Source organism: Zeus faber (genome assembly GCF_960531495.2).
Source record: "Zeus faber genome assembly, chromosome: 7".
Lineage (NCBI taxonomy): Eukaryota > Metazoa > Chordata > Actinopteri > Zeiformes > Zeidae > Zeus > Zeus faber.
The window spans coordinates 21,052,309-21,078,735 of NC_137203.1; the positions used below are offsets into that span (position 1 = coordinate 21,052,309).

The 26,427-nt window shown below is 46.4% G+C and overlaps 1 protein-coding gene across 1 annotated transcript in view; it reads right to left on the minus strand.

Moving 5' to 3' along the window:
* Positions 1-26,427, minus strand: part of LOC307232781 (GDNF family receptor alpha-2-like) — a 59,420-nt gene that overhangs the window by 2,818 nt on the left and 30,175 nt on the right. The window contains exons 5-7 of the mRNA XM_080003937.1: positions 12,683-12,795; positions 11,521-11,661; positions 3,037-3,200 (exon numbers count right to left, since the gene is read on the minus strand). Of these exons, the coding sequence (XP_079860063.1) occupies positions 3,037-3,200; positions 11,521-11,661; positions 12,683-12,795 (418 nt within the window). The remainder of the gene's footprint in view (positions 1-3,036; positions 3,201-11,520; positions 11,662-12,682; positions 12,796-26,427) is intronic.

Here is a 26,427-nt window from a genome sequence, read left to right on the forward strand (position 1 = left end):
CACACACACACACACACACACACACACGGTGGGAAATAGTCATATCAATGTGGGTTTGTCATTTCCTTCGCCAAACTGCAGAAAAAAAAACACAATTATCGCATGAAGTGCAACTCTCAATCTACATATTCAAATGAAACAGCGAGTCATAATGCGCCCCCCAACCCCCGCCTGACTTTATCACTTTTCCGGCCCCCACGTGTTTACCCGCAAGAACCTCCGGCGGTGACATTTTCAAATAAACAATGTGCGGTAATGAACGGAATGGAAAAAACGACTCGCTCGTAGGGCCGGCGCTAATGGATGCTAAAGAGGCTTCGGAGCGGAGTCAGAATGTTGGAACGATGGAAAGACGGAAACCGTCTCCATTTCAGTCTAACAGGTTCTCACCGCGCATCCAAACCGTCCATTGATTATTAGATGGATCAATTCATCAAACTATCGATTCTTCCACACATTTATCCACCACTTCATCCACCGCATTTATAATCCATGACTGAGGTTCGCTCTTAAAACCTATTACACAGAGTATCCGTCCAGTGTGTGTGTGTGTGTGTACAGTATGTGTGTGTGCGCGTGTCATTTTCAGCCAGTCGCTCTTCTGCCAAGAAGACGCCAAACCGTAGCAGCATTCCCTCAATTTATCTGCCATGGAAGTTTGACAAGTTTTAATTGCCAGAGCCGTAGTTGCCGGAGAAGGCGAAGGAGAAGGACTGCCCAAAATGTCCCCACTGGCTCCCTGTCTAATTATAAACTTCCTGCTTGAGTAATCACATGTCTTATTGTTTCCTAATTACCATTTTTACAATAAATTAAACACCACGCCGCAGTGAGACGGGCACAGAGCGGCGCATCAATACCGCCGCACACCGCCGCACCTTCGGAAGAAAGCAATTCCGCCGCCCCGTTCCCTCTTCGCTGTTCAGTATCTCTCCCCCCCCCCCCCCCTCCCACCCCCCCTCTCTTTTTAATACCACCCCGAAACATACACACACTGTTATTGTTATCAGTGTTGCTCCATTCATTAATCCTAACACTTCGCTGTGTTTTTTTTTTTTTTTTTTTACAGTTTTAATTTGCTGTCTCCTCCACAATGAGGGTGTCTCTATCGGGAGAGACAGTGCCTGTGCGGCCGCGAGGGGGGATGGCCGACCGCTTAATAGCCGGGCCAAAAGGGCCCCAGAGTTCAGCTCCACGGAACGGGACATCTTAATGGCGGGTAGCATCGCTTGGCTCGAGAAATTTAAATTCGCAAAACAATGCACGGTTTGCGGATTTTTAAAATACATATGGTCATTAAACTTTTTTTGCCTTAGGATTTTGAGGACTTGATGCACCCAACCGCCCCCCCGCAACAAAATACCAAAAAAAACACAAAGAAAAAAAACCTGTAATATGCAAACTAACGTAGCTTATAGTAAACCAGGTTGAGCCATCACATTCATTTGGGGTGTTTATTGCCTAATCACACAGGCAAACAGGGACAGAGCTGTGCACAACTAATGAATAATAATGAAAACAAATAATGAAAACAATTCATTTAAATATTTATACACTATTATCCTATAAGATTTAGAAACTTGAAATAAACATATTTCATGAGATTTAATTGGTCGCGTTAGTCAGTCAAATCAGTGTCAGTGCCCCCCCCCCCCCCCCCCCCCACTAGGGCTTGGAGGAACAGTTTGAGAGCCACCGATACATGAGATACAGCGATATGCGCTACAGTGTTTATTTCATCTGTAGTTTTGGCAGGAGAGGTGAAAAACAACATTAGTCTTCAACCGTAGAGGCGGCGCGACGCCTTTATAACACATCTGTTACACCGGGGAGAGATTTCGAAGGGGAAAAAAACGCCCGAATGCAACATCCAGGAGGAGATAAAGTGACGGAAGAGGAATGATTGTCCTTAATGGAAAAGATTGAAGGGTTTCTGACCCATTTGGGGGTGAAGGATGGGGGGGGGGGGTAAAAACAGGAAGAATGAGTAAGGAATAAATCAGGATGAATCTGTTTGAAAAAGCTGCACGGGAAGCAGTGGTGGTATCTGCCACAGACGGCGGCGGAGCCTCCAGCCTTCTACAGAGCACTCTGTAGAACCGCCCGGGGCCGGTATTTTAGAACCTCTAATCCAGATTAAAAAATCCCCCCCCCCCCATCTATTCTCTTTTACTCTTTCATTTAGTGAGAGAGAGAGAGAGAGAAAGAGAGGGGAAAAAAACCATATATTTCCACCAAATGTCATCAGCCTTTGTGTCGCCTAAACTGTCTTATCCTAAGTCTATTCTGCGCTGCCAATTTTCTTAACAAGCGTAGAGATGCAATGTGTGTGTGTGTGTGTGTGTGAGTGTGTTTGTGTAAATAGGAAAGTAATTTGCGTGTTTTGCGATTTTTTTTTTTTCCCCAATTGTACCGAATCAGGCCATCATGAAAGCCAAAATCTGCAAATTGACGGCGTGTTTGTGCCGCGGAAAATAATGTAATAGTGTAAGAACGCCATCCTGTCTCAAGCGTGCGGGATGTTTAATCAAATCCTGGTTGAACACACACAGTTTGATAAGTCAATGGGATTTTTTTTTTTTGCATTAAAATGTTACGCTGCTTCGGAAGTTAACTCACCGAGGCAGTGTTTCCTGAGGAAGGAATGTCTTGGTGTGTGTGTGTGTGTGTGTGTGTGTGTGTGTGTGGGTGTGTGTGTGTGTGTGTGTGTGTGGGTTTGTCTGTGTGTGTGTGTGTCGTAGACTTCACCTGCAATCTGGTAATTATTTCTATGCATGTGAATCACAAAATAATGAAGCAACAGAAAATCAACTTTTGTGTTGTGAACTCGGGTTGCCAAAACGATTTACTTTTGTAATCAAAGTGAAAATTCAAAGTGTGAATTGGAAATTTTCTAAACGATTTATTTTGGTGGAATGTGAAAGTATAAATGAGTCACTTTCTATATATATTATGCCAATTGCCTTGGTCTTTGATTTAGTCCACAGAAATTTAGAATGAAAAAACGGATCAACCCAATTCCAGTCCACCCCGTACCTTGCCCTCCGCCTCGTCGCCCGGCTGGATGTCATTGGGGATGTAGGGAGGTTCCGAGGGGCACGGCGACGCGTCCAGCCTCGGCTTGGCCGTCGCTGAGGGGCTCGGGTCCACCACGTGTTCGCCATTGCCCGCCCCGTAACCAAAGGCCTGGATGGCATTTCCTGCAGGGACGGAGATACGGAGTCATTTGTTCCATTCATCGTTTTCTCAATGCCGAGAAGACAGACGGACAGCTTTGAGTCAATGTTTTGGTCAACTGCCCAAATGCCTCTGAGGAATGAAGAAGGTTGGGGGGGGTGTGGAGGCTTTTTGGGATACGACTCTGAGCTCATCGCACACGGCCATGTGAAATTTAGCTGTGGAGTCTGTAACTCGGGAGGTCATGGAGGTTTGTCTTTGAAAGACTTTTTTTTTTAATCTTGGTATCACTGAGCTATACATTTTCTAGACAGGGAACAACACCAGATTTATCTGAGTCCTGTAGAAATATGACACCTTATCCAGACGCAGAAGAATCGTCGATGATGCTCGCTGTCCTTTACTCCGACTCCAAAATCCTCCCCCCGAAGAAAAGCTCAACCACAGCGGCCAGCTAATGAGTACAGGGCCAATGGAGATTTTTCCGCTCAATTGGCGAGCGCCGATTCTTTTCACGGAAAGAATCCGTCTGGCGGTCATGCACTTTCAAATAAAATATGTTTAAAATCAAAACAGATCAGCTCAGTGAGCAAGAGTCAGCAGCGACTGTGTATGTGTGTGTGTGTGTGTGTGTGTGTGTGTGTGTGTGTGTGCATGCAGGTGTGTTCATTTATCTAAAGGCAGGTATATGTATACATATGTAATTCTGAGTCTTAATGCACAAAAATGTGATAAATCCCCTTCTCTCCCGGGTCCCTCCTGCTAGATATGGTAAAACTGGAGGTGTACTGAGTAGCTTTTCACGGCTCATCTGTTAAAAACATGAGGCTTGTTCCCCTCTGCTCGGCTTCACAGAAAGGCACGGCATGTAATTGCTTGCCAACCACATCCATTATAAGGTCAGCTGGTGGGGACGACTTTGAATAGATTTGTGACTGATCAAATTCAAAACGTTCCCAAACAAAGGAGAAATGGCACCAGCAACCTCCTAATCCACCCCAACACACACACGCGCGCGCGCGCGCACACACACACACACACACACACACACACACACACACACACACACACACACACACACACACACACACACACACACACACACACACACACACACACACACACACACACACACACACACACACACACAGTAGGGTAGTGATTGTTAGGAACACATGCACAATTGGACACAATTTTCAAAGAGTCTCCAAACAGTGGCTGTGTACTGTCCAGTATGCCTCTCACACCCTCTGTAAACACCCAAATACACCAGAACAGGCACGAACCAACAAACTGACATGTCTCTTATTCTTCTGCAATACACAAACGCAGGTCCATGACCTCACGCAACTCTTTAGCTTCCATCCCATACGCATGTTTTTGGGGCCCTGCTGGAGTGCTGCTCCCGGAAATGGTCACTCCTTCAGCTGTGTTGCATGTCGAGTGGTGTTTATATTTGGCGCCTCGATGGGAAACGTGAGGAATTGCACCGCACGTTTGCGTGCCGTTTGGAAAATTTGAACGCACCCTTACGCGGTTCGGGAAACAGCCCTTGCGCTGACTTGTGCAGGGTCGGTAACAGGCCTGAATATGGAAGCAGCGATGGAAACCGTGGAATTTTAGCGTCAGCGCTGAAGGAGTTGGGGAAGACGCGGTGAGAGGTGAGACGTTGTGGCTCTGCTGTTTGTCAGGGTCGGCTCTAGATAGCTGGCTCACAAGCTTTTGGTGGTGAGTCGGGGGAGACATAAATCAAGTTAGTCGGTTGGAGGGTCCCCCACGCCGCATGTTTTACTGCACCCAAATGTTCCGCTGAGTGATTAAGTTCATTGCCGGCAGCAATTCCATTCTTTTTTTTTTTTTTTTTAAATGACCCGTGATATGTTCCTCTTTAACCCTTGGGCGCCGCCTGGGCAGCCCTTACCTGCGGGGAAAGAGGGAGACAGAGGGAGAGGGAGTGAGGGAGAGAGAGAGAGAGAGAGAGAGAGAGAGAGGGAGTGAGAGAGGGAGGGGAGAGAGAGAGAGAGAGGGGGAGAGAGAGAACTCTGCGTTGCCATCAAAACATATACCCTTTGAAATATGTTTGGATGGTGGTGGTGGAGGGGGTGGGGTGGTGGAAACTACAAATAATAGGTCCTATATGAAGCTTTTAGTTGAGATGGGATTGTGCTGGAATGTGGAAGGAGAAAGAAAGAGAGAGAGAGAGAGAGAGAGATATGTGTTTTTTCTATGGTGTAATGGAGCGTACTGTACATACAAATACTTTGTATGGAGAGAGTGTGTTTTTTTAATTTTATTTCTATGTGTGCTCGCCTCCCCGCTGCATGGAATAAAAGAAACACTCCATCTTGGGTAGTTTATCTCTCGACCCGCCCCCCCCCCCCCAACTGCAGAGAGAGAGCGAGAGAGGGGGAGAGAGAGAGAGAGAGAGAGAGAGATGCAGCATTTTGTGTTATTTTTCAAGACGCCTCCTCAGCGCCCGGCCTCATCCCTCATCCTGCACACTCAGCTAAAAAGGCGCCCGGCAAACTATTGAAACGGTCCGAAAGCATTACCTGCACAATGGAACATGTTAAACGTGAAGGGGTGTCGTGTAGCGCTGATGACACCGCCTGCTCCGCCACCAGCAGCGCGGCTCCAGAGAGATTCCAGTATTTCAGTGCTAATGATGAAGTGCACGGATGGTTCGCGGGGCGGCAATGGTTCCAAACCATATCAGAACCAGATCATATTTGCGAGCTATGTCCGCGCACACGCACGCGCGCGCACACACACACACACACACACACACACACACACACACACACACCGGGGGTATTTGACACGGTAGGCGAGGGAATTGAACCCTGGTAAATTACAGGAAAAATGGAATAGAAAAAAAAAACATGCTTGACTTGCATTAAGAGTGTCTCTGTACAAATAATAAAACCATATCATAAAAATCTGTAAATTACTATTTATAATACTGCAATTGGGCTAAATCCGCAAAGTGGAATGCAAACATGCAAACATTCGTGCAGTTTTTATCATTCATTTAAAGTGGTAATCTGTAAGATTATACATAGAAAAGATCCATATTTTATATTTATCCCACATTTAGTTAAATGGTAATTGATGAGAAAATGCCATTTGTTGACATCTGTTTCTATTTTTGACTCCAACCGAGATGATCTTATGGATTTCCACTTTAAAATGAAAAGAAACAGAAAAAAGCCCAAATGCCCAGTATTGCAAAACCCCACATCAATGCATTCAAGAAAGCATACACTGATGAGCCACAACTTTAAAACCACTGACAGGGCAAGTGAATAACATTGATTATTTCGTTCCAACCTGGCACCTGTCAAGGGGTGGGATATATTAGGCAGCAAGTGAACACTCAGATCTTGAAGTTGATGTGTTTGAAGCAGGAAAGATATGCGTATGGATCTCAGCAACTCAGCCAGTCTGATCTAAACCCACAGAAGAGCTACCGTAGCATAAATTGCTGAAAAAGTTAATGCTGGCTATGATAGAAAGGTGTCAGAACTCAGTGCATTGCAGCATGCACCGTATAGGGCTGCATAGACGCAGACCGGGCAGAGTGAAAGCTCCTACAATGGGCACTAGTTTTAGTCGACAACAACCCAAAACATTTTAGTCCAGTTTTGGTCGATGAAAAGTCATTCATTACATTTTAGTCAACTTTTAGTTATTACTTTCAGTCAAAATGTTTCTCTCTTTAAACTAATTCAATTTGGCTAATACATAGTCTGTATGGCTGGGATTCTGCACAAAACAACAATTCCCAGAATGCAAATGGCGGAGTCCTCCAAGCCATTTGCATTCTCCAAATTATTGTTTTCTGGGAGGACCCCGCTGCGCCGGCTCCCGCTGCCAGCGCAGTCCTGGGATATAATTGAAAGCTTCTGCCACCCTCTTCTCCTAATCCATAACAACATGGAGATTATGTTTTCACGGAGAAGTGAAATGTCTTGCTTCTGGTGTTTATTTGTGGTCGTTTTTTTGACGATTTTTCGGGAGTGACATCAACTCTTGCCGGTGTAGTTGTCCGAGTCAATACACTTTATTTGATCAAAATGGTTTCAAATTCTGACTCGACATCACACGGGACATCGACGGATTATCTTGATCTGTATGTGTGCATCAAAGGAACCGTAGGATCACCGTTCGTACTGAGTTCAACAATGGGTGAGGAACTCAAAAACTCAGTTTTGAAAATAAGGTGAGAGAAAAAACTTGAGGAACAGATGCACAAATGGGTGAAAATATCATGCATTTTGAATGTCTGACAGCCCACCACTAACATATTAGTCTTGTCTTGGTCGTTTTATTATGAAAGATGTATTTTTAGCTCGTCAACATCTCTTCTTAGTCATGGAAAAAAGGTCATTGACGAACATTTTCCATCATAGTTTTTGTTTATGAAATTAACACTGATGTGGATGGTCGGGGTCAGGGTTGGATTCAATGGAGCATCTGTGGGATGGTATGGAACAACAAGCCCGATCCATGGGGGCCCCACCACGCCACTTACAGGACTAAAAGGATCTGCTGCTAACGTGTTGGTGCCAGATACCACAGGACACCTTCAGAGGTCTCGTCGAGTCCATGCCGCGACAGGTCAGAGCTGTTTTGGTGGCACATGGAGGACCTACACAATATTAGTGGTGGTTTTAATGTTGTGGCTGATAACCAGTATATCAGTGCTTGTGTCTGCGTTCTACTAGTTTGGTGAGAGTCAGTGTCTATCTGGGGCAGGTGACTTCTTAGTCAGGCTATGACATGTTTTGGGGAAGAAACTGTTCAGCTGGCATGACGATTTTGCCTCAACCCCAAAGTTTTTTTTTTTGCCAGGAGGTGCTGAGACCCCGAGTACGGGGAAGCACAGTTCAAGTAGTACAAGCTGCGTATTTAATAAACTGCTCGGCTGATGGAATGATACACAGAGGGTTGCCCACAAACCACTGCAGTCGGATCTAGAGCAGACATTTATGGATGAGGTGAGGATGCGACTCAATAATGGCCGAGTAAAAAAAAAAAAAAAAAGGCCTGTGATTGCCTGCGGCGGGTTGAAGTTACTTCTGCGGTTCAGTGGGCACGAGGTGAACTCCCTCCGCTCCGGACTCGCTTGGCATTTGGAGCCGAGAGAGCCAGATAGCAAACGCCAGATCCGGAAACTTGAGCGACTCCGCGGCGTTGATTGCGGAGATTTTTCTCGAAACAGAAAGGCGGGGGGGGAAGGGGCTCCTTGAAGTTCTCAACCTCTTGAAGTTGTAGGTTAAAGGAGTGAGAAATACAGATCCAATGAGAAATTAAAATTGAAAATCGAATAATTAATTGCACTGCTCACAAAATGCCCTGAAACGAAAATAAATCACGAGTGGGCAGCCAGATATTATAGATGTGGACAAATTTCCATCATGCTGGGTGATCAACCTGGTCATGTGATCTGAGGGGTTGCCAAGTACCAACTGATGTTCATGTATTAAATTCACAGGTTCCCTTAATATCCGACTTTTACTGGATCTTTCCTTTGATTTTTCTTTTTGTATTATGTGGTGAGATATATTTAACTCTCTGTGATTGAATGTAAAAATGACATGCAAATTATTTCTTCTGTATTAAATCCTTGTGCAGATCTCGGCTCAGAGGAGGGATAAGAAGTGATAAGAGGTTACTCTTTTTTTTCTGAGGAAGCCAAAGAACATTTTAAGTCCCTGCAAAGCAAAGATAGATGTGTGTTCTGAGTTTGTCACACCATAGAAAAATGTGTTATTAACCACCCAGCGAATTTTGAAAGAATAAAAAAAAAGGTAAGAGTATAAAATTTAGTTTCAAAATCGTGACAAAAGGGCGGTTCCCACTGCTCTGAGCCGCTGGGGGAGTGGCTGCTGAAGATGCTGAGACCACGCGTAAACCTTTACATTGGAGTAAGTAAATTCCATGTTTACAGGGCCGGCTCTAGCCATTTTGCTTTAGGCAAACTGTCGACAAAGGCGGGGGGGAGTGTTCCATAGGGAAACGGAGTAAAATAACCTACATCTAAAAAAAAAGCACACTGTTTTGGCAAACGATCGGGGCGCAATTTGGGTCCCGCGCCGTGCCCCCCTTGGGATGTCGCCTATAGAAAGAGCCGACCCTGCATGTTTAAATGTTCTGCTGAACTGTCCCTAGTTGCTCACCTCAAAGGGACGCTGTCTGGTTGCAGGACTCCTATATTTATACTACACTACTCACAGAAAGTAAGGGATATTCGGCTTTCGGGTGAAATTTCAGGATGAACCTAAAATGCACTATAACCTTTACAGGTGAACTTAATTTGACCTTCTCTAAACTTTTCAATGCACATGTCCAACTGTTCAATTTTTCAGTACTTTTTGCACAACTTGCTGTTCTCCAACAAGGAGCTGAACGGCAAAATTCACAACAGGTGTTTGATCCATGAATCGACAAATAAATTTCCTGGTTCAATTAGAATTGGTATTTAAACAGTCCTCTTCATCATGCTGTTCACATTTTGACATCATGAGACCAAGACGACACCTAACAATTGATCAACAGTACCTCGCCATTGCGAGGCTTCAAACAGGATGTTCTCAGAGGGAAGTGGCCACTGAGCTTAGAGTGTCACAGAGTGTCATCAGCAGCTTGCAACAGAGATACAGAGACTGGAAGAGTGACAGAAAGGCATAGAAGTGGACGTCCTTTGGCCACATCCCACACTGATGAGCGCTTCATTGTGAACAGTGCCCTGCGGAACTGGATGATGAATGCCACTCAACTCCAGGCACATTTAAGGGAGGTGAGAGGCACCCAAGTGTCACGTGAGACCATTCGGAACCGTTTACATCAGCGTGGTCTGCGTGCTAGACGACCTGCAAGGGTACCTGACCATCCACCAGGCACAGGCATCATCGTCTTGCACCGGCAAGGGAGCATTGACGCCGGACGAGGGACCAGTGGCCTCAGTGCTGTTCTCTGATGAAAGTCGATTCACGTTGAGCAGAAATGATGGCCGCCAACGATGTTGGAGACGTCAAGGAGAGCGCTATGCATCAGCCACTGTTATCACCAGACGAGCCTTTGGTGGTGGTGGTGGTGGTGTTACAGTGTGGGCAGGTGTGTCTAGTCAATACAGAACTGCCCTACACTTTGTGAATGGTACAGTGACAAGCCCATACTACCTGAATAACATCATTAATCCAGTCATTGTGCCCCTGCATGAACAACACAGGCCTAATTTCATCTTCATGGACGACAATGCTCCAGCTCATCGAGGTCACATCATCAGGGAACGGCTGCTGGAGACTGGGGCACCTCAAATGGAGTGGCCTGCACTTTCTCCAGACCTGAATCCCATAGAAAACTTATGAGGCTTATAACTCTGTACCCCAGAACCTCAATGACCTGAGGGCCACCCTTCAAGAAGAGTGGGGTGCCATGCCTCAGCAGACAATAAGTCGACTTGTGAACAGCATGAGATGTCGTTGTCAAGCTGTAATTGATGCTCAAGGGCACATGACAAGTTATTGAGACATTGACATTTTTTGTTGCGGTATAATTAATGATAATTAATGATTAATGAATAAAAATGATATAATATTACTGTAGCGTGAACTTTTTACATTTTCCTTAAATTTCACCCGAAAGCCAAATATCCCTAACTTTTTGTGAGTAGTGTATATCTGAACCACAAAAACGGTTGTAAGGGTTGTAATGGTTGAAAAGGGTTGTGTCAGTCCTGCCCCAGAGGCTCTCGTCTATTCTGTAGGGGCCGGAAAAGTCCCATCAATCCATCCATCCATTCATCCAACCAACCATCCATCCATCCACCCAACCATCCATCCATCCATCCATCCAACCATCCATCCGCTTTGAAGAAGTCCCAGTTTGTAGGTCCCTTCCATCCATCCATCCATTGATGTTTCTTTGTCACAACATCTGATCTACCGCTCTGGATGGAACGCTGGAGCCTTGTCCAATTACAACAAATAACTCCTAACCTGCAGTCCCACCGCCATCAATAAAACCCCCTCCCAACCCTCCACCCTGCCGCCCAACACATGCCACTCTCTTTAGGGAGCGGTGCGGACACCATAGAACACAAGCCCCGACATAAAACATTAAAGATGCATTAGATCAAAGTTCACAGCCTCGCTCTTACTCCCCTCTCTTCTCGGGGACCCGCGGAAGACGAAGGAGAAGAAGAAGTAACAGAGGTATCACACCCTCTCTCTCTCGCTGACTCTCATCAATATTACATATCCCCTCGGAAGCTTCGAAACACATTTACGATGCATGCAGATGTATCCCTGTGCACGTGCGCGTCGGAGGGGGGCTCACTTAGGCATGTGTTGTCGGTGAAGTCCTGCAGAAAGTTGCCGCACTCTTCGTCCTGGTTGCCGCTGCCCTTGCAGGTGCACCACGGCGAGACGGTCCAGTTGGAGTAGCTGCCGTCCACATAGTTTGGAGTCATGTCCGTCCCTGGAAGGAAGGGCGGGGCGGGGCGGGGGGGTCAGCAGGAGAAAACACACACACACACACACACACACACACACACACACACACACACACACACACACACACACACACACACACACACACACACACACACACACACACACACACACAGAGGTGCGCATCCAAACATACATTAGCATCACAGTTCGAGGTCACTAATGGACAATAATGGACTACATTAATTACAAATTGTCTATAGAATGAACATTGGGATATCAGTCAGAGGGAAAAAGGGGTAAAACTATTTGAGTTTTATGGGAAGAGGAAACATTTTATAGCGGCTATTTTTCGCAGTGAAGAGTCCATTACGTGGTGAACGGTTGGCTAGGGTGGTATTGCGCTTCTGGTACACTTACAGCCAATTCTACAAAAGTCCCCGGTGACCGTTACAGCTCTATTTCCTGCTAAACCTGAACATTTAAGACACATTTACCAGAAAATGACGGATACTTTCACTGGAAGAGAATGGATTTCTGGATTGACGAGTTCGACATTTTGCTTCCTTCCTCCCGCGTCTCTCCAACGACCATGCGGTCTTTGATTATAAGGTCTACTAGTGTGGAAAATAAAGGCGTGCTCGCAAATTCCCCCACAGCAATATTGGAAGAATATTTAGTATTGATAAACAGATGGCCGTCGAGTGTTTTAATTAATCCACCCCCCTCCTCCACCTTTTTTCTTCCCTTCTTTCCTCCAGTAGAGCACTGATGTCCGCATTGTACTGGGTGGATGTCAGGCCAGGGTGGATGCTGCCAGAGTCCCCCCTCCACCCACTCACACCCACATGCGTGCGCGCGCAAACGTGCCCACGCACACACAGCTTACCTCTCTTCGCTCAATCTTACACACAAACAGCATGCTTGTGGCAAGCAGATATACACAAATGGCAAGCAGATATACACAAACATGTCCACATAAACGCCCACACACACCCAGACACACACAGGCGGGCGCATGGTGCCACCTGGGCCCCAGCTGTACTGACCTATCAGTCTGGCGTAGGAGGCCAAGCAGGCCTGGTAATTGTCTTGGTTGGGACAGCTGCTCCCCTTGTGCTGAGTCACCACGCAGTTCATGTGGAAATCAGCCAGTCTCGACCTGCACAACGCACACACGCAGGGAAGAAGACACACACACACACGCATGCACGCAGGCACGCACACACACACACACACACACACACACACACACACACACACACACACACACACACACACACACACACACACACACACACACACACACACACACACACACACACACACACACACACACACAGACAGGGTTCACTCACTGAATTCAAAGTAAGCACAGATGAAATGCTAATGCACGTCAAAGTGGCATTATTGGGTGATGTGTATTAGCATATTTATGAAGTCACAACATAACTATATAGAGACATATAGATAGACATACCCACATTTAGATACATATAGTCACACATTTGCATAAACAACACATATTTAATATATTAGCCAGTGTGCACATGAAAAGCCACATGCGCACTCTGGCATGCGCTCAGATATTCATGCAGAATATCTTCCAACTAAATCACCCACCCCACACACACACACACACACACACACACACACACACACACACACACACACACACACACACACACACACACACACACACACACACACACACACACACACACACACACATTTCAATGTTTTTTGGCGAGATGCTTGTCAGGAACAGCTGCCAGTTGTGACCAGCATCACACTGGTAAAGTATTTCCAGCATCTGTTTCTCTGCCACCCCAACAGGTGTCCAGTATGATAATAATAATAATAACTGGGTCTCACTGAGGCGTCCACAGTACAACACAAAGCCATTTCTCCATCGCCATACCATACCACACACACACACACACACACACACACACACACACACACACACACACACACACACACACACACACACACACACACACACACACACACACACACACACACACACACACACACACACACTCTCGCACATTTCTGGTCTGGGCTACTCCCCCACACCGATCCCATCCCGGGTCCCATCTCTGCTACCTACTTCCCAAAACGCCTTCCTCCGATAAAAATGGTGTGTTTTGTTTGGGTGTGTTTTCTGTGCTTGAAGTCCGCTGAGGGCCCTAGGGTGGCATCGCTAATCCACTTAAGTAGGTCTTTATTGGGAGTAGCATGCGCAGAGTTGCTCTGTCTGTACTGTTCATGTCAGTGCTGCCCACTGAAACTAAGTGATTCACTAGTCATCCCTCTCTCTCACTCTCTCTCTCTCTCTCTCTTTCTCTCTCTCTCTCTCTCTCTCCCACTATGTGTTTTTTCCTGTGTTTGTGTTGCGTCTCTCTCCTTCATGACTTATTCATGCTGACCCGGTCTGACCACTCTCTTGAGTTCTGAAGTTCAAAGGTAAGAGTAATGTGCCTTGGGCTCCCCCTGTCCGCGGAGACCACATGCCCGGTTGCACACAACACACACACACACACACACACACACACACACACACACACACACACACACACACACATACACACGCTTGCTTCTGTTTGTGTGTGTTGTGCATGTACGGACGCCTGGACTTGATCCACGCATGCACGGAAAGAGTATAGAAAAAGTTAATTGTGCTGCAAAATGCCTTCGTCCAAACTTTCGAAAATAGCATCTTTAATTCATGCTTTCAACATAACGCTCCCAATCTGGGGTTCATCTGTATGGGAGTATTTAGGAGATGAGAAGGAATTATTGAGGCTGTGAGCTGGGAAATTAATTTGAATAACAGTCTGAGAGGGAAGAGTCCTCGTGATAAGTGAATACCTTCGATCGTGGGAAATATAGTTCAAGATGGAAACTGCTCATTTGTTATCCCCACAGCCCCGGCGAAAATTATTAATCCGACCGACTGGACCACATCGTATTGGTTTGAGAGAGAGAGAGAGAGAGAGAGAGAGAGTGCATCCTTCCATCCATTGTGCAGGATTTTAACTCCGACATGGTCTGTGCCAAAGCCTTGAACACGGGGCTCAATCCCCGAAAAAAGCTCCAGGACTGTTCTCTAACTCCCTGTAAGATCTGGCAGCTATTCAAGGAGGTAGAGCCAAAGGCCAAAGGGTTTTTTTTTACAGAGCAATCAATTATTTACCAAACTGTGTTGGTATTTACTGAGGAGTGCACAAATTCTTTGCCATGCACTCAAAATTTGGCGGGTGCGGTTACCGCCGCTTCAGTTTAAGTGAGTTATTTACTCCTGATTGAGTTACTACCGCCCTCAAATCACATAAAGTGCAATTTTCCAATTTAAAGAGTGGATGCCGTTGTACAGATGCTACACTGTGCAGATTGACTGAACTCGGAAAAGTGGAATTAAGCACAAGGAGGAAAAAAAATACAATTATCTGGAGATTTCCAGTCTTTTAGCGTCATCCTTAAAATTACAATTACACCCATATATTAGAAATCTACAGACAGACCGGTCTTAAAAGGATGGGAATATGCATGAATTAAAACATTTAATATGAATTAATGTTTATAAAGAGTAGCCAAATGTTAAAAGTTACAGAAAACATATGTATAATAATAATAATACTACATTAAAATAAATAATATTAATAATTATTTAAAACAACAATACTACAACTACTACTACTACTACTACTACTACTACTACTACTACTACTACTACTACTACTACTACAACTATTAATTAGTTAGTTAGTTAGTTGGTTCCTCCCGTTCCTTCTGGAACATTGGGCGACGAGTCCCCTCCATTTGCTCCGGTCCCTGGCGACCCTTCTTGCTCCATGCCAGCTGACACCCATTTCATTTAGGTCTTCCTTGGCTGTCTGTCTCCATGTCTTCTTCGGCCTCCCCCTCTTCCTCTTTCCACCCTCTGGCATCCAGTCCGTTGCCACACTTGCCGGTCTCTCTCTTGGCAGTCGGAGTACGTGCCCAGCCATTCTCTTTCTCCAAGCAGAGACAAAATCGGACAGGGCTGCCACACCTGCCCTTTTCATCACCTCCTCGTTGGTGATGTGATCTCTCCATGAGATCCTCAAGATGGATCTGAGGCATTGTCAGTGGAAGACATCCAACTTGTTGGTGGCTGTCTTCATCCATGTCGCACAGGCGTAGGTCGCTGTTGGGATGACCACTGACATGAAGAGGCGTAGCTTGGTGTCCGTATTGATGGCTTTGGACGACCAGATGTTGCACAGCCGTTGGAATACTCAGCTGATTGCCGATTCTAGTTCATACATCTTTCTCCACGTCTCCTGTATTTGAGATGTTACTTCCAAGGTATGTGAAGTTCTCGACGTACTCTACGTCATGTTCACCTAGAGTGAGAGGTGGAGGGTGTTGGTCCTGCCCGACGGTCATGGCCTTGGTCTTTTCTTGGCTTATCCGTAGGCCGACCTTTTCCCCGTGCTTATGGAGGTTGTTGGTCATCTCTTGGAGTGCAAGGTGGGTATGACTGAACAGAGCCAAATCGTACGCAAAGTCCAGGTCGGCCAGTCTGTCCCCTCCCCACTTGATGCCGAAGATTTCACCAGCGATGATGACAATAATGAAAAGCAAGGGTGACAGGATACAACCCTGTCTTACTCCGGTGACAATGTCAAAGTCTTCGGTTGAGCCGTTGTTGGCTTTGACTCTGCAAGTGGAGTTGTGGTACAGGGCCCTGAAGATGTTGATGTATTTGGGTGGTACACCATACAGCTGGACAATCTGCCACAGTGATTCCCGGTGGATGCTGTCGAAAGATTTCTTAAAATTGATGTAGTTGATCATGAGGGGTGTCTGGAATTCTTGGCACTGTTCAATGATGTTGCGAAGAGAGAAGATCTGTTCGGAGCAGGACCTTCCCTTCCGGAAGTCAGCTTGTTCTTCCCTCAAGAAATTATCCACCTCTTCTTTTAGGCATTGGAGCAGTACACTGCAGAATACCTTGCCAGGAATAGACAGCAGTGTGATGCCCCGCCAGTTGTTGCAGTCCCCGAGGTTTCCTTTCTTAGGCAGCTTCCCAATGACCCCACTTCTCCAATCGGCAGGAACTTCTTCTGCATGCCAGATCATGTTAAACAAGCGGGTGAGGCACTCTACAACCTCCTGGCCGTGCTTCAACAACTCGGCAGCTACCTCATCGAGACCCGGTGCCTTGTTGTTCTTGAGGCTCTTGATTGCTCTGGCAACTTCTGTCCCGGTTATCTCCTCTGAAGTAACATTCAGGGTTGCAGCTGATGGTTCCCAGTCAAAGCTGAAGAGTGTAGAAGGCGTTGGCTGGTTAAGAACCTCGCTGAAGTCTTCCACCCACCTAGCCTTCTGTTCTTCGTCGCTCAGAAGTGCCGTGCCATTCTTGCTCCTGATTGGCACACCGGAGCTGCTCCTGGAGCTGGTTAGCTCCTGCACGATCCTGTACAGTGATTTTGTGTTGTTCTTCTCCGCTGCCTCTTGTGCCTCTCTTGCTTTCTCGTCTAGCCACCTTCTTTTGTCGCTTCTGCAGTTCTTCTTCACTTTCCTGTCCAGACGCCTGTACTCCTCATCTTCCATCCTCCAATTCCGGAGCCTCCTCTTCTGTTCCCTTTTTATCTTGGCCATCTTCCTTTCATCAATCAATTTCCATGTCTTGTCTGTTATCCATCTTTCTTTGTTGGTACCTCTTCTTCTGCATAAAACTGTCTCTGCAGTCTCAGAGATGGCACGGGAGAACAGGCTCCACTGCTCCTCAATGGTTGTTGGATGTTGTGGTACCTCAAGCTTCTTTCTCAACTCCTCGTGGTAGCTTTGTGATATATTGGTGTTCTTCAGCTTTTCCACCCCCTAAGGACTCTTGGGCTGCACCTTTTGCACCTTCTTCAGCTTCAGCCTGATTTTACCCATCACAAGGAAGTGATCTGATCCTACATCTGCACCTCTGTGGGAGCGAACGTCTAGCAATGACGAGTGCCACCTTGCGTTGATGCAGATATAATCCAGCTCGTTCCGGGTTTCGCCGCCAGGCGACACCCAAGTCATCTTGTGGATATGCTTGTGTTTGAAAAAGGTGTTGCCGATGCTGAGACCATTGGTGCTAGTTAACATCAACAGTCTCTCCCCGTTGTCATTTGTGGAGCTTGCAGACCCATGTGGTCCAACTATGGTGTTGAGGCTCCTTCTGTCGCTATCCAGTTTTGCATTGAAGTCTCCAATCAGCATCTTGATGTCATAGCTGGGAATCTCTTCAAGCACGGTTTGGAGCTGGATGTAAAAGGCGTCCTTGTCTTTCTCTGAGGCAACTTCAGTACGGGCATAGACTTGCACGATGGTTACTTTGGCATGTCTGGTGTAAAGCTTCGCTGTGATGATGCGGTCGCTCACCAGCTTCCATCCAACTAATGCTTTTGCTGCAGAGAGGATGCGGCAGCTGGAGAGGATGATGCCGACTCCATGGGTAAGGGTTGCTCCATCAATCATGAGGCGCCCCTGCCCTGTCCACCTCATTTCACTAACACCTAATATGTCCAGGAGATAGTCTTTCATAGTCTTCAGCACCTGTTCCATGCGGCCACACTGGAACAGCGTGCGTACGTTCCAGGCGCCAACTTTGGCGTTGGCCTTGGTGTTGAAGATCGGGGTTATCAGGGGTCGGGCTTCCAGCTGGATTTCACCCGGCCCTGTCATTGATACATCCAAGGATGTGCCGTCTCTTTTTCGCCCTGATTTACCGGAATGGCTTCCGCTCGTCGTTTCGGTAACATGCTTTTTTTCCCGGGGTGAGGTTGTTAACCCCACGCCCAACCCCCAACGTGGAGGACCGGGTGCTGACTTTCGTCTGGCCTCTACTCTCAAACCTGTCCGGCTTGGTAAAACCTGCCAGGGGGTGTGCCCCCCCGCCCGTGTAGCTTTCAAGAGTCATGGAGACACACTACCCTCTCCACCATAATAATAATTATAATAATAATAATTATAATAATAATGTTATACTAGATTACGTAGTTACAGTAAATATTTTAAATTACTTAACTTTTTAAAACATGAGGAAATGTATTTACTCATTTATTTATAAACCCCATAAAGGAGTTCATGAGGAATCTATGCTGTTTGGTGATTGCACAATAGTGAATTGATAGCGGTGACATTGTTTTATTGTCTTTGCTTATTTGTGTTTTTCTGCACACGTTTGATCCTCTGTGTCTACCCGGATATTTCTAAACTAAATACATAAAAAAAGAAGAAAAAAAAGAAAATAAAAGGGATACAGATGTTATCTTCCTCCTGTAGAGAGGACATTTTTCATTGGAAAACCAAACAAATGAGAAAAAGAGATGTATATTTTATTTAAATATGTATCTTCTGAGAGAGGGTAATGATGAGCTGAAATGCTCTTTTTGTTTGTTTTTGTCGCCCTCTCTGCCTCCTATTGTGCTCGGTACAAATAGCATTGAGAAAAATACCCCATTTGTGGATGGTGATTTTTCTATCATGGTGCATGGATTGATCTTCTGTGCGTTGGAACTATTTGAATCCAAAGAAGCACAGAGTAGGCACATAGAATAATAAAATGATGTGTACAGGGTAAATGGACATAGGCCCAGTTTAGACAATCCTCACCTCCTCGAGTTCTCCTTAAATTCGACATTAATGAGGTCAAGCGCGATAAAGGCCTCTGCCCAAGCTGCAACCTTATTTCTATGCACAAAGCGTGATGGTTCAGCGCCACTATTTTTAACGCCAACCCCAAAACTGATTAGTGAACGTGGGCTCTGATAATCACAGATTGGATTGAAATCTCCAGTGATTGATGGCGTCTCAGTTTATTTGATGTTATCAACAAATAAAGATTAAATATTGTCTTTAGTTCGATTTGAAGGCTCCGTGATTACTTGAATATAGAGATGATGGATGGATGGATGGATGGATGGATGGATGGATGGATGGATGGATGGATGGATGGATGGATGGATGGATGGATGGATGGATGGATGGATAGATAGATAGATAGATAGATAGATAGATAGATGGATAGATGGATAGATGGATAGATGGATAGATAGATAGATAGAACCTAAAAATCAAGAAAGCTGTGATGCACTGTGTGTTGTGACACCTTTCTATCAATTTAATATATCCCACCCCTTGACAGGTGCCATCGGAACGAGGTGAGCAATGTTATTCACTTCACCTGTCAGTGGTTTTAATGTTGTGGCTGATCGGTGTAGAAAACAATTGGCAACATGCAATAAACCTTGTGATTAAGACCAAAAAGTAATAAGTTATATAAGTTAATGAAATAAAAAATACATTCACAATGAAAAAACATATTCGCCTCCCTGACTTTGCTCAAGGACGAAAGCAGCTGCTTCTCTTGGATATACTTCACAACGTCATTCCCATCAAAGGTGACGTTTCCTTTGTTTCCGGTGTTCTGAGACAATACCCTCCTGACAGACAATTAACTCAATTAACATGACTCAAAAACAAAACAACGCACGTTCACACTGGCATGTGATTGCCGAGTTGGATTGAGCACTGGATTGTAAACATGGACTGCCTACACATCCCTCTGTCGCTTCGAATATGAAACAAACAGTGTCGTGTGTCTTGCAGCGAAAAAAAAAACAAAACCCAGTCACACTCACTTCATTACTCCGACTCCGTCTCCATCCGACCGCCTTTTAAATCGGGCGGAGAGCCTCCGGACACGACAATCGCCGAGGAAGGACGGAAAACTGAAAAAAACGCACACTCACTCCCTTGCTCTTCCATGGCTGTCAAATGGAGAGATGGAGGGACGCGTGCTCACGAATCGGATGCACACCGTCAGGCAGGTAGTAGTATTAGCCCGCCCGCTCTGAGGGAACTTGTAGCCGAAAACCATTTTAAAGAGAATAAGAGAGGGCGGCACGGGATGGGACAGAGGGAAGAAAAAAGCTTAAAGCCACCTCGTCAGAACGGCACCTTGTTCCACTTTCAACCTCACGTTTCTCTAGGAGACACAAAGGCTGCAGAAGATTTAAAGAATCCAAACAACCGCCATGTTGTTGTTGTTGTTGCTGATGTTGCTGTTGTTGTTGTTGTTGTTGTTGTTGTTGTTGTTTAAAGGAAATAGGGTTCCTTCAGACAATGGCGGCTTAAAAACATTAATTTAAAGTTTGCAGAGGTTTCGGACAGCGATGTTCCAACACAGAGAAGCTGCACATTTCATGCCTTCCACGGGCTTTCCATTATACCTCAGCCAAGCGCCGCTCGCAGCTGAAATTACAGGCTGTCTGGCTCAACGGAGTTTTATGGTCATTTCAGCCACTCAGCCCCCCGGGGGAAGTGGCGGGGGAGCCCCAACAGAGGTAGACTGCTTTCAGCCATCCTGACACTTTAAACACAGTGATTGGGCTGAGCACCGAAAGCCTGTCCGTCCGGTTTGGCAGTAATAGAAAACTAATGGCTTTTTATATGGATTCTTATTCCTATCACTTGATGTCCGTGACAAACAATGTGACTCAAATCAGATGAGTGTCGGTCTGGGAAGCCATTTCCTCGCGAAGGAGATGAAGGAAAGAGAGAGGGAGGGAGAGATGAGGGGATGGGAGGGAGGGGGACGGCATTCGAGTTATCAGAATACAAAGTCTTCTAATAGCTTCCTCTCTGCATCGAACCGAGCCGTCTGGGGAGAATCCTATCTGGCTTAGATTCTTTCCACTCCCGGAGCTTTATCTTGGAATTTGATTTCTTTTTTCCTCCTCCTTTTCTTTCTTTCGCAGATGATAATTCCTGTTAAATTTGAAATTGCTGCTGTTCGCTCTTATCGCTCCGTGGAAGACGGGGCTTAGAGAGTCGTTCACCCATCGAGTGGAGGCATAATAACCATATGGATACGCAGCACAAAAGACAATAGGTGGGAACATAATAGCACTTATCTGCAAAAAGATGAAGACAAAAACAAAAAAAGGAAATGGTGGAAGGACTCCCATTTTCTTCTTTCCTTTGCACCCGTCCTCCACTTTCTTTTCTCAATCGCTTTTTCCTCAATTTGCTTACCAACCTCACCCGGTTTCCCCTGACCAGACCCCCGCCAACTAACTTTCCTCCTCTCCGCTCTTATCGCCACTCTGATCCCGACTCCCTCGCCCCTCCCCTCTCCTCTTCGCTTATCTTTATCCTCCTTCTCTCGTCTTCTGCTCTCTGCTCTCATATAAACAGATTGTCATTGCGCACCGCCCCCCCCCCCCCCCAGCGCTCGTTTACCCGGCGCATGGGATTTTGACCCCGGTCCAATCAATAGAACAGCGCGGCCTCGTGTTTCTCTTTGTCAGCTGATGAGTGTTAAATGCCAAAGCAAACAATAGACCTTGGCAGCCGCGGTATTCCACTATTATTCTCCTTTTGACACCCGCCGTCAGTTTTCCGTGTCGTGCAACTCAACAAATGGTAACAGAGGCGGCCTGCACATCTTCAAACCGGAGCGCCGTGACTTGAAATTTTTTATGTGTTTCATTCCTTCCGTTTCGCCCACTCCGCTGGTGGTGCAATCTGCTCTGTCATCTCACCTTCGGCCGCTGACCCCGAAGAGAACAGCCCCCCCCCGGTCTCCTCGGGACGCTATTGTCCACGCTATCCACGGGGCCTCAAGCTATTTTTTCATTGAATGCACCTGGACAAGCGCCGGCCCGTTTGGCAGCACTTACAGGCACTCACCGGGATTCACGGTGTTCCAAAAGGGCACGGTGGCCCACGAGGCATTCAGTTATAACCCAGCTCGCACGATACGCAGATGACACCGCGTTATTTTAGGAGGAGACACTGCTGGTGTCATGGCTGAATACCTGTGTTTGTGATACTCTCTAATTCGTTCTATTCCTCTCTCTGTCACCTCAGCGACTCTCTTCCTCCCTCTAGTCCACCCGCCATTGACATCAGGCAACGCCTTCATTCAAAGTCATTAAAAAACGAATGCAAAATGAAGCTGGAAGACTTGAATATTCAAGGGTATGTAAACTACCTAAATACTCCGGCGGAACGGACAAATAGCCCTCCAGAAAATGTACACACGGCGAACAAAAAAATTAATTAACTTGACAAGAGTTTAGTAGGTCAACAGCGAAATGGCAGTGTTTATTTTTTTGTAATTACGGGAACAAGCCACTTTGTGGCGAAGTGCTAGCGCTAGCGAAGTGAACGGCTGCCGTCAGATGTGGAAAAACACCTCGGAGCGCAGATAAAGCCCTGATCAAAAGCATGAGGGATCGATTGAGAGAGAGAGAGAGCGAGAGATAGAGAGAGAGAGAGAGAGAGAGAGAGAGAGAGAGAAAAAGAGAGAGAAAATAACGATAGATTCGTCAAAAACCGGGAGAGAACAGGTCCCATGTGAAAAATTCCACACCCCCCACACAGCGTTGTGGAGATAAGCACGACACCCCGTACGTAACGTTGTGAAGATAGTGAATGTGGGGGGTCAGAGGTGCCGTGCCTGGCATACACCATGTTTCCTTTGAGATTAGAGCCGGGGAGGTAAATGCACGTACAGTAATCCACGCAGGACACGCTCCACTCCTCTTTTCAAATTCCATCACCATATTACAATTTCTCTCTCTCTCTCTCCCTCTCTCTCTCTCTCTCTCTCTCTCTCTCTCTTTCTCTCGGCCCAAGTCACTGCTCGCTCTCATGTGTAGCCAGCACATCCCTGCAGTAGCCAAGTTCTGATTAAAGCGGCCATACTGCAGCAAACCGTGCGTGCATAGCCACGCACGAGGAAAAAAGGTCAACAATTGACATGCGCTTCGCTTGCAAAACCGGCACTTACAACTAGCGGGAAAGACACTTTGATAGTCAAAATGGTAACTGTAGAGATTGAACAGAGTCCAGGTATTACCTTGAGAGCGTAATTATGAGGCTGGGAGAAATTATTGTTTTTTTGTGTTTACCTGTGTGTGCGTGTGGGAGTGTGTGAGTGTGGCTCTGTGAGGCTGATGATAAAAGCGCTCAAGCCTGATTCCTTCCAGCTTGCTTCCTTCCTTCTGAAGCCACGGAGTAATGCCATCTGGGCCAGTCAGTCTCTCCTCACTACTGTTTCCCCTCGTGGAGACTTGGGTTGTCAGATACAGCAGAGCACGCTGTTTCGGCTTGATGTAGGGCACTTTGCGCCAGTGTGTGTGTGTGTGTGTGCGTGTGTGCGTGTGTAAGTATGAAAGAAAGAAAGAGGTGGGGAGATGGGACGGGAGGGGGAGGCGTCCAGTATGTTTTCTAAAAGCAAAAGCCCCGGTGCACGGGTTCCCAAACTGGGTCAGGTTACCTGTACACAGTGATCGATTGTCTCTCAGCTCCCTACTTTGAAAGCCAGTGGCCAGAGAACTCAATCAGAGAGCACCCTGCGAGCCCGGAGACCGGGGGAAATAAATCAAAGATAGAAGTGTTGCATTGATTCCTCGAGACAATCGATAGTGTACACACACATATACATACACGCAGTGCTGCTCGCCGGGCTGGGTTTGGTTTGGTCGCACTGTAGTGGGGTGGAGGGTGGGGTTGCAGTCCATGGGTGGACAAACCCAGAAACCCCTTCACGCCCAGGACGCTCCGTTTGTACAAATACTGTGTTGCTGCACCGAAGTACATTTTTCAACTATTTTCAGTTTCAGTGACTTTTGACTTTTACTGCACTATATCTCAAAGCAAATATCTATGCTTTGTACTCTAGCCCCCACTTACATGTCATGTGACATTTGGTGTTTTTTCTTTAATCAGGATACACTGTATATATATATATATATATATATATATATATATATATCAAAAACAAGACAAACAAAAATAAATATATATGTATAAATCAGGAACTGGATCGATCAAAGTGCTGATATACTGTTGATTTTACCGTCGCAAAAGTTTGTTGTAAGTTGTAACGAGGATAAAAATGCAGTGTACTGCAGTGCTGTTACTTTTAATACCTTAAGTACAATTAACAGGACGTTAAGTATTTTATATTGGTAGAAATGTCAATGTGGTACTTTCAACTAGTCATTTTGTGTCTTTGGGGTATTTGTACTTTTACTCAAGCAAAAGATCTGAGTACTTCTTCACTTGTTTCCACACACACACACACACACACACACACACACACACACACACACACACACACACACGTGTGTGTGTGTGTGTGCTTACATATAGAACCCGTGGATGGGCCGAACGCAAGTTCATCCAAATATAGGCTCTCCACCATCACTCTACGGACCCGGCAAACCCAACTAAATAAACATGAGATCCATCAGGCGGACGGAGGGATGAAGGGAGTGACAGAGAGAGAGAGCGAGAGAGAGAGCGTGAGAGACGGTCTGATGGAGAGAATGAGGGAGCGCTGGGAAGGAAGGCAGGAAGAAAGAAAGGGAATATTCTGTTGTCTGTTTGCACAGGATTATGGGAAGAAATATCAGACAGCTGCAGCAGACCTCCAACCAGGTGTGACAAATAAGCGACCCCACACACACACACACACACACACACACACACACACACACACACACACACACACACACACACACACACACACACACACACACACACACACACACACACACACACACACACACACACACACACACACCCTCTCCCCTACCTCCCCCCTCTCCACCTTCACCATTTGTTCTCCTTCCAGATTCCACTTCCCTTCAGACCTCGAGAGGCGGTCGGTGGTGTGTCAGCTCGGCGTCTCCATAGAGACTGGACGGAGGGGGGGGTGGGGGGGATAGTGGGGGGATGGTGCAATATGCCGCGCGGGCCTCAGCCAAGCTCACTGCATTTGAAATCCTTTCAAATATTTAACTGTGTTTGAATAAGTGCCGCTCTCCACCTGGAGTGAATTGAACGGACCACAAGGTGAAAACATGGCAATCTGGTGTCTGACGCACTCCGGTGACGAGTCCAAGAAGAAGGAGAGTATTAGTGTCATTTGATTGGGTGACTTCTCTTGTGGCTTAAAAGCGCGCAGAGTCGTCACCTTTTATTAAAGTGTAAGATAAATAATAAAGCCAGGCCGGGCGTGCCTGCATTCTTTAAAAGCACTTCTTGGACCTAGGAGCGTTTTGGCCGGTGAATCCTTGTCTTTCGGTGTTTGGAGTGAGAGAGAGAGAGAGAGAGAGAGAGAGAGAGAGAGAGAGAGAGAGAGAGAGAGAGAGAGAGAGAGAGAGAGAGAGAGAGAGAGAGAGAGAGAGAATGAGAGAGAAGGTTCCCCGCTGTAGGATCCATAGTTCTGCCACCACAGCGCTAACCTCCACCCTGCTGCAGTAGCTTTACGGCCCCCAATCGATCCCCGCAACCTTCCCTCCCTCCCGCTTTCCCTCCATCCCTCCTTCCTCGAGCCCCCACATTACTTCTCTCCCCTTGGCTCATTATCTCTCCCCTTTCCTCTTTTCCTCGCTCTCTCTCTCTCTCTCTTTCTCTCTCTCTCTCTCTCCTTTCTTTCTTCCATCCCTTCTTCCGTCCCTCCCCGCAGTGTTGAAATGAAATGGGCTTTGGCTGCCTGCGAATGGCCTGTTTGGAGTCAGGCAGACGTACCCCAGGGAGACAGGCCTGTCGTGCAATGATCTTCTCCCGCTTTTATCAACATATCTCCGGTGGAGCCACTGATAGTTTTCTGTGCCGGACTCAAACTGGGACTTGGTTTGGGGCGAAAGACTCGTACCGATCACGGTGGAATGTGGCAAAAAGGGCTTTTTGAGAGACTGAGGTATCCTTTGATGTTCCATGTATCCAAAAATGAAGAGACAAG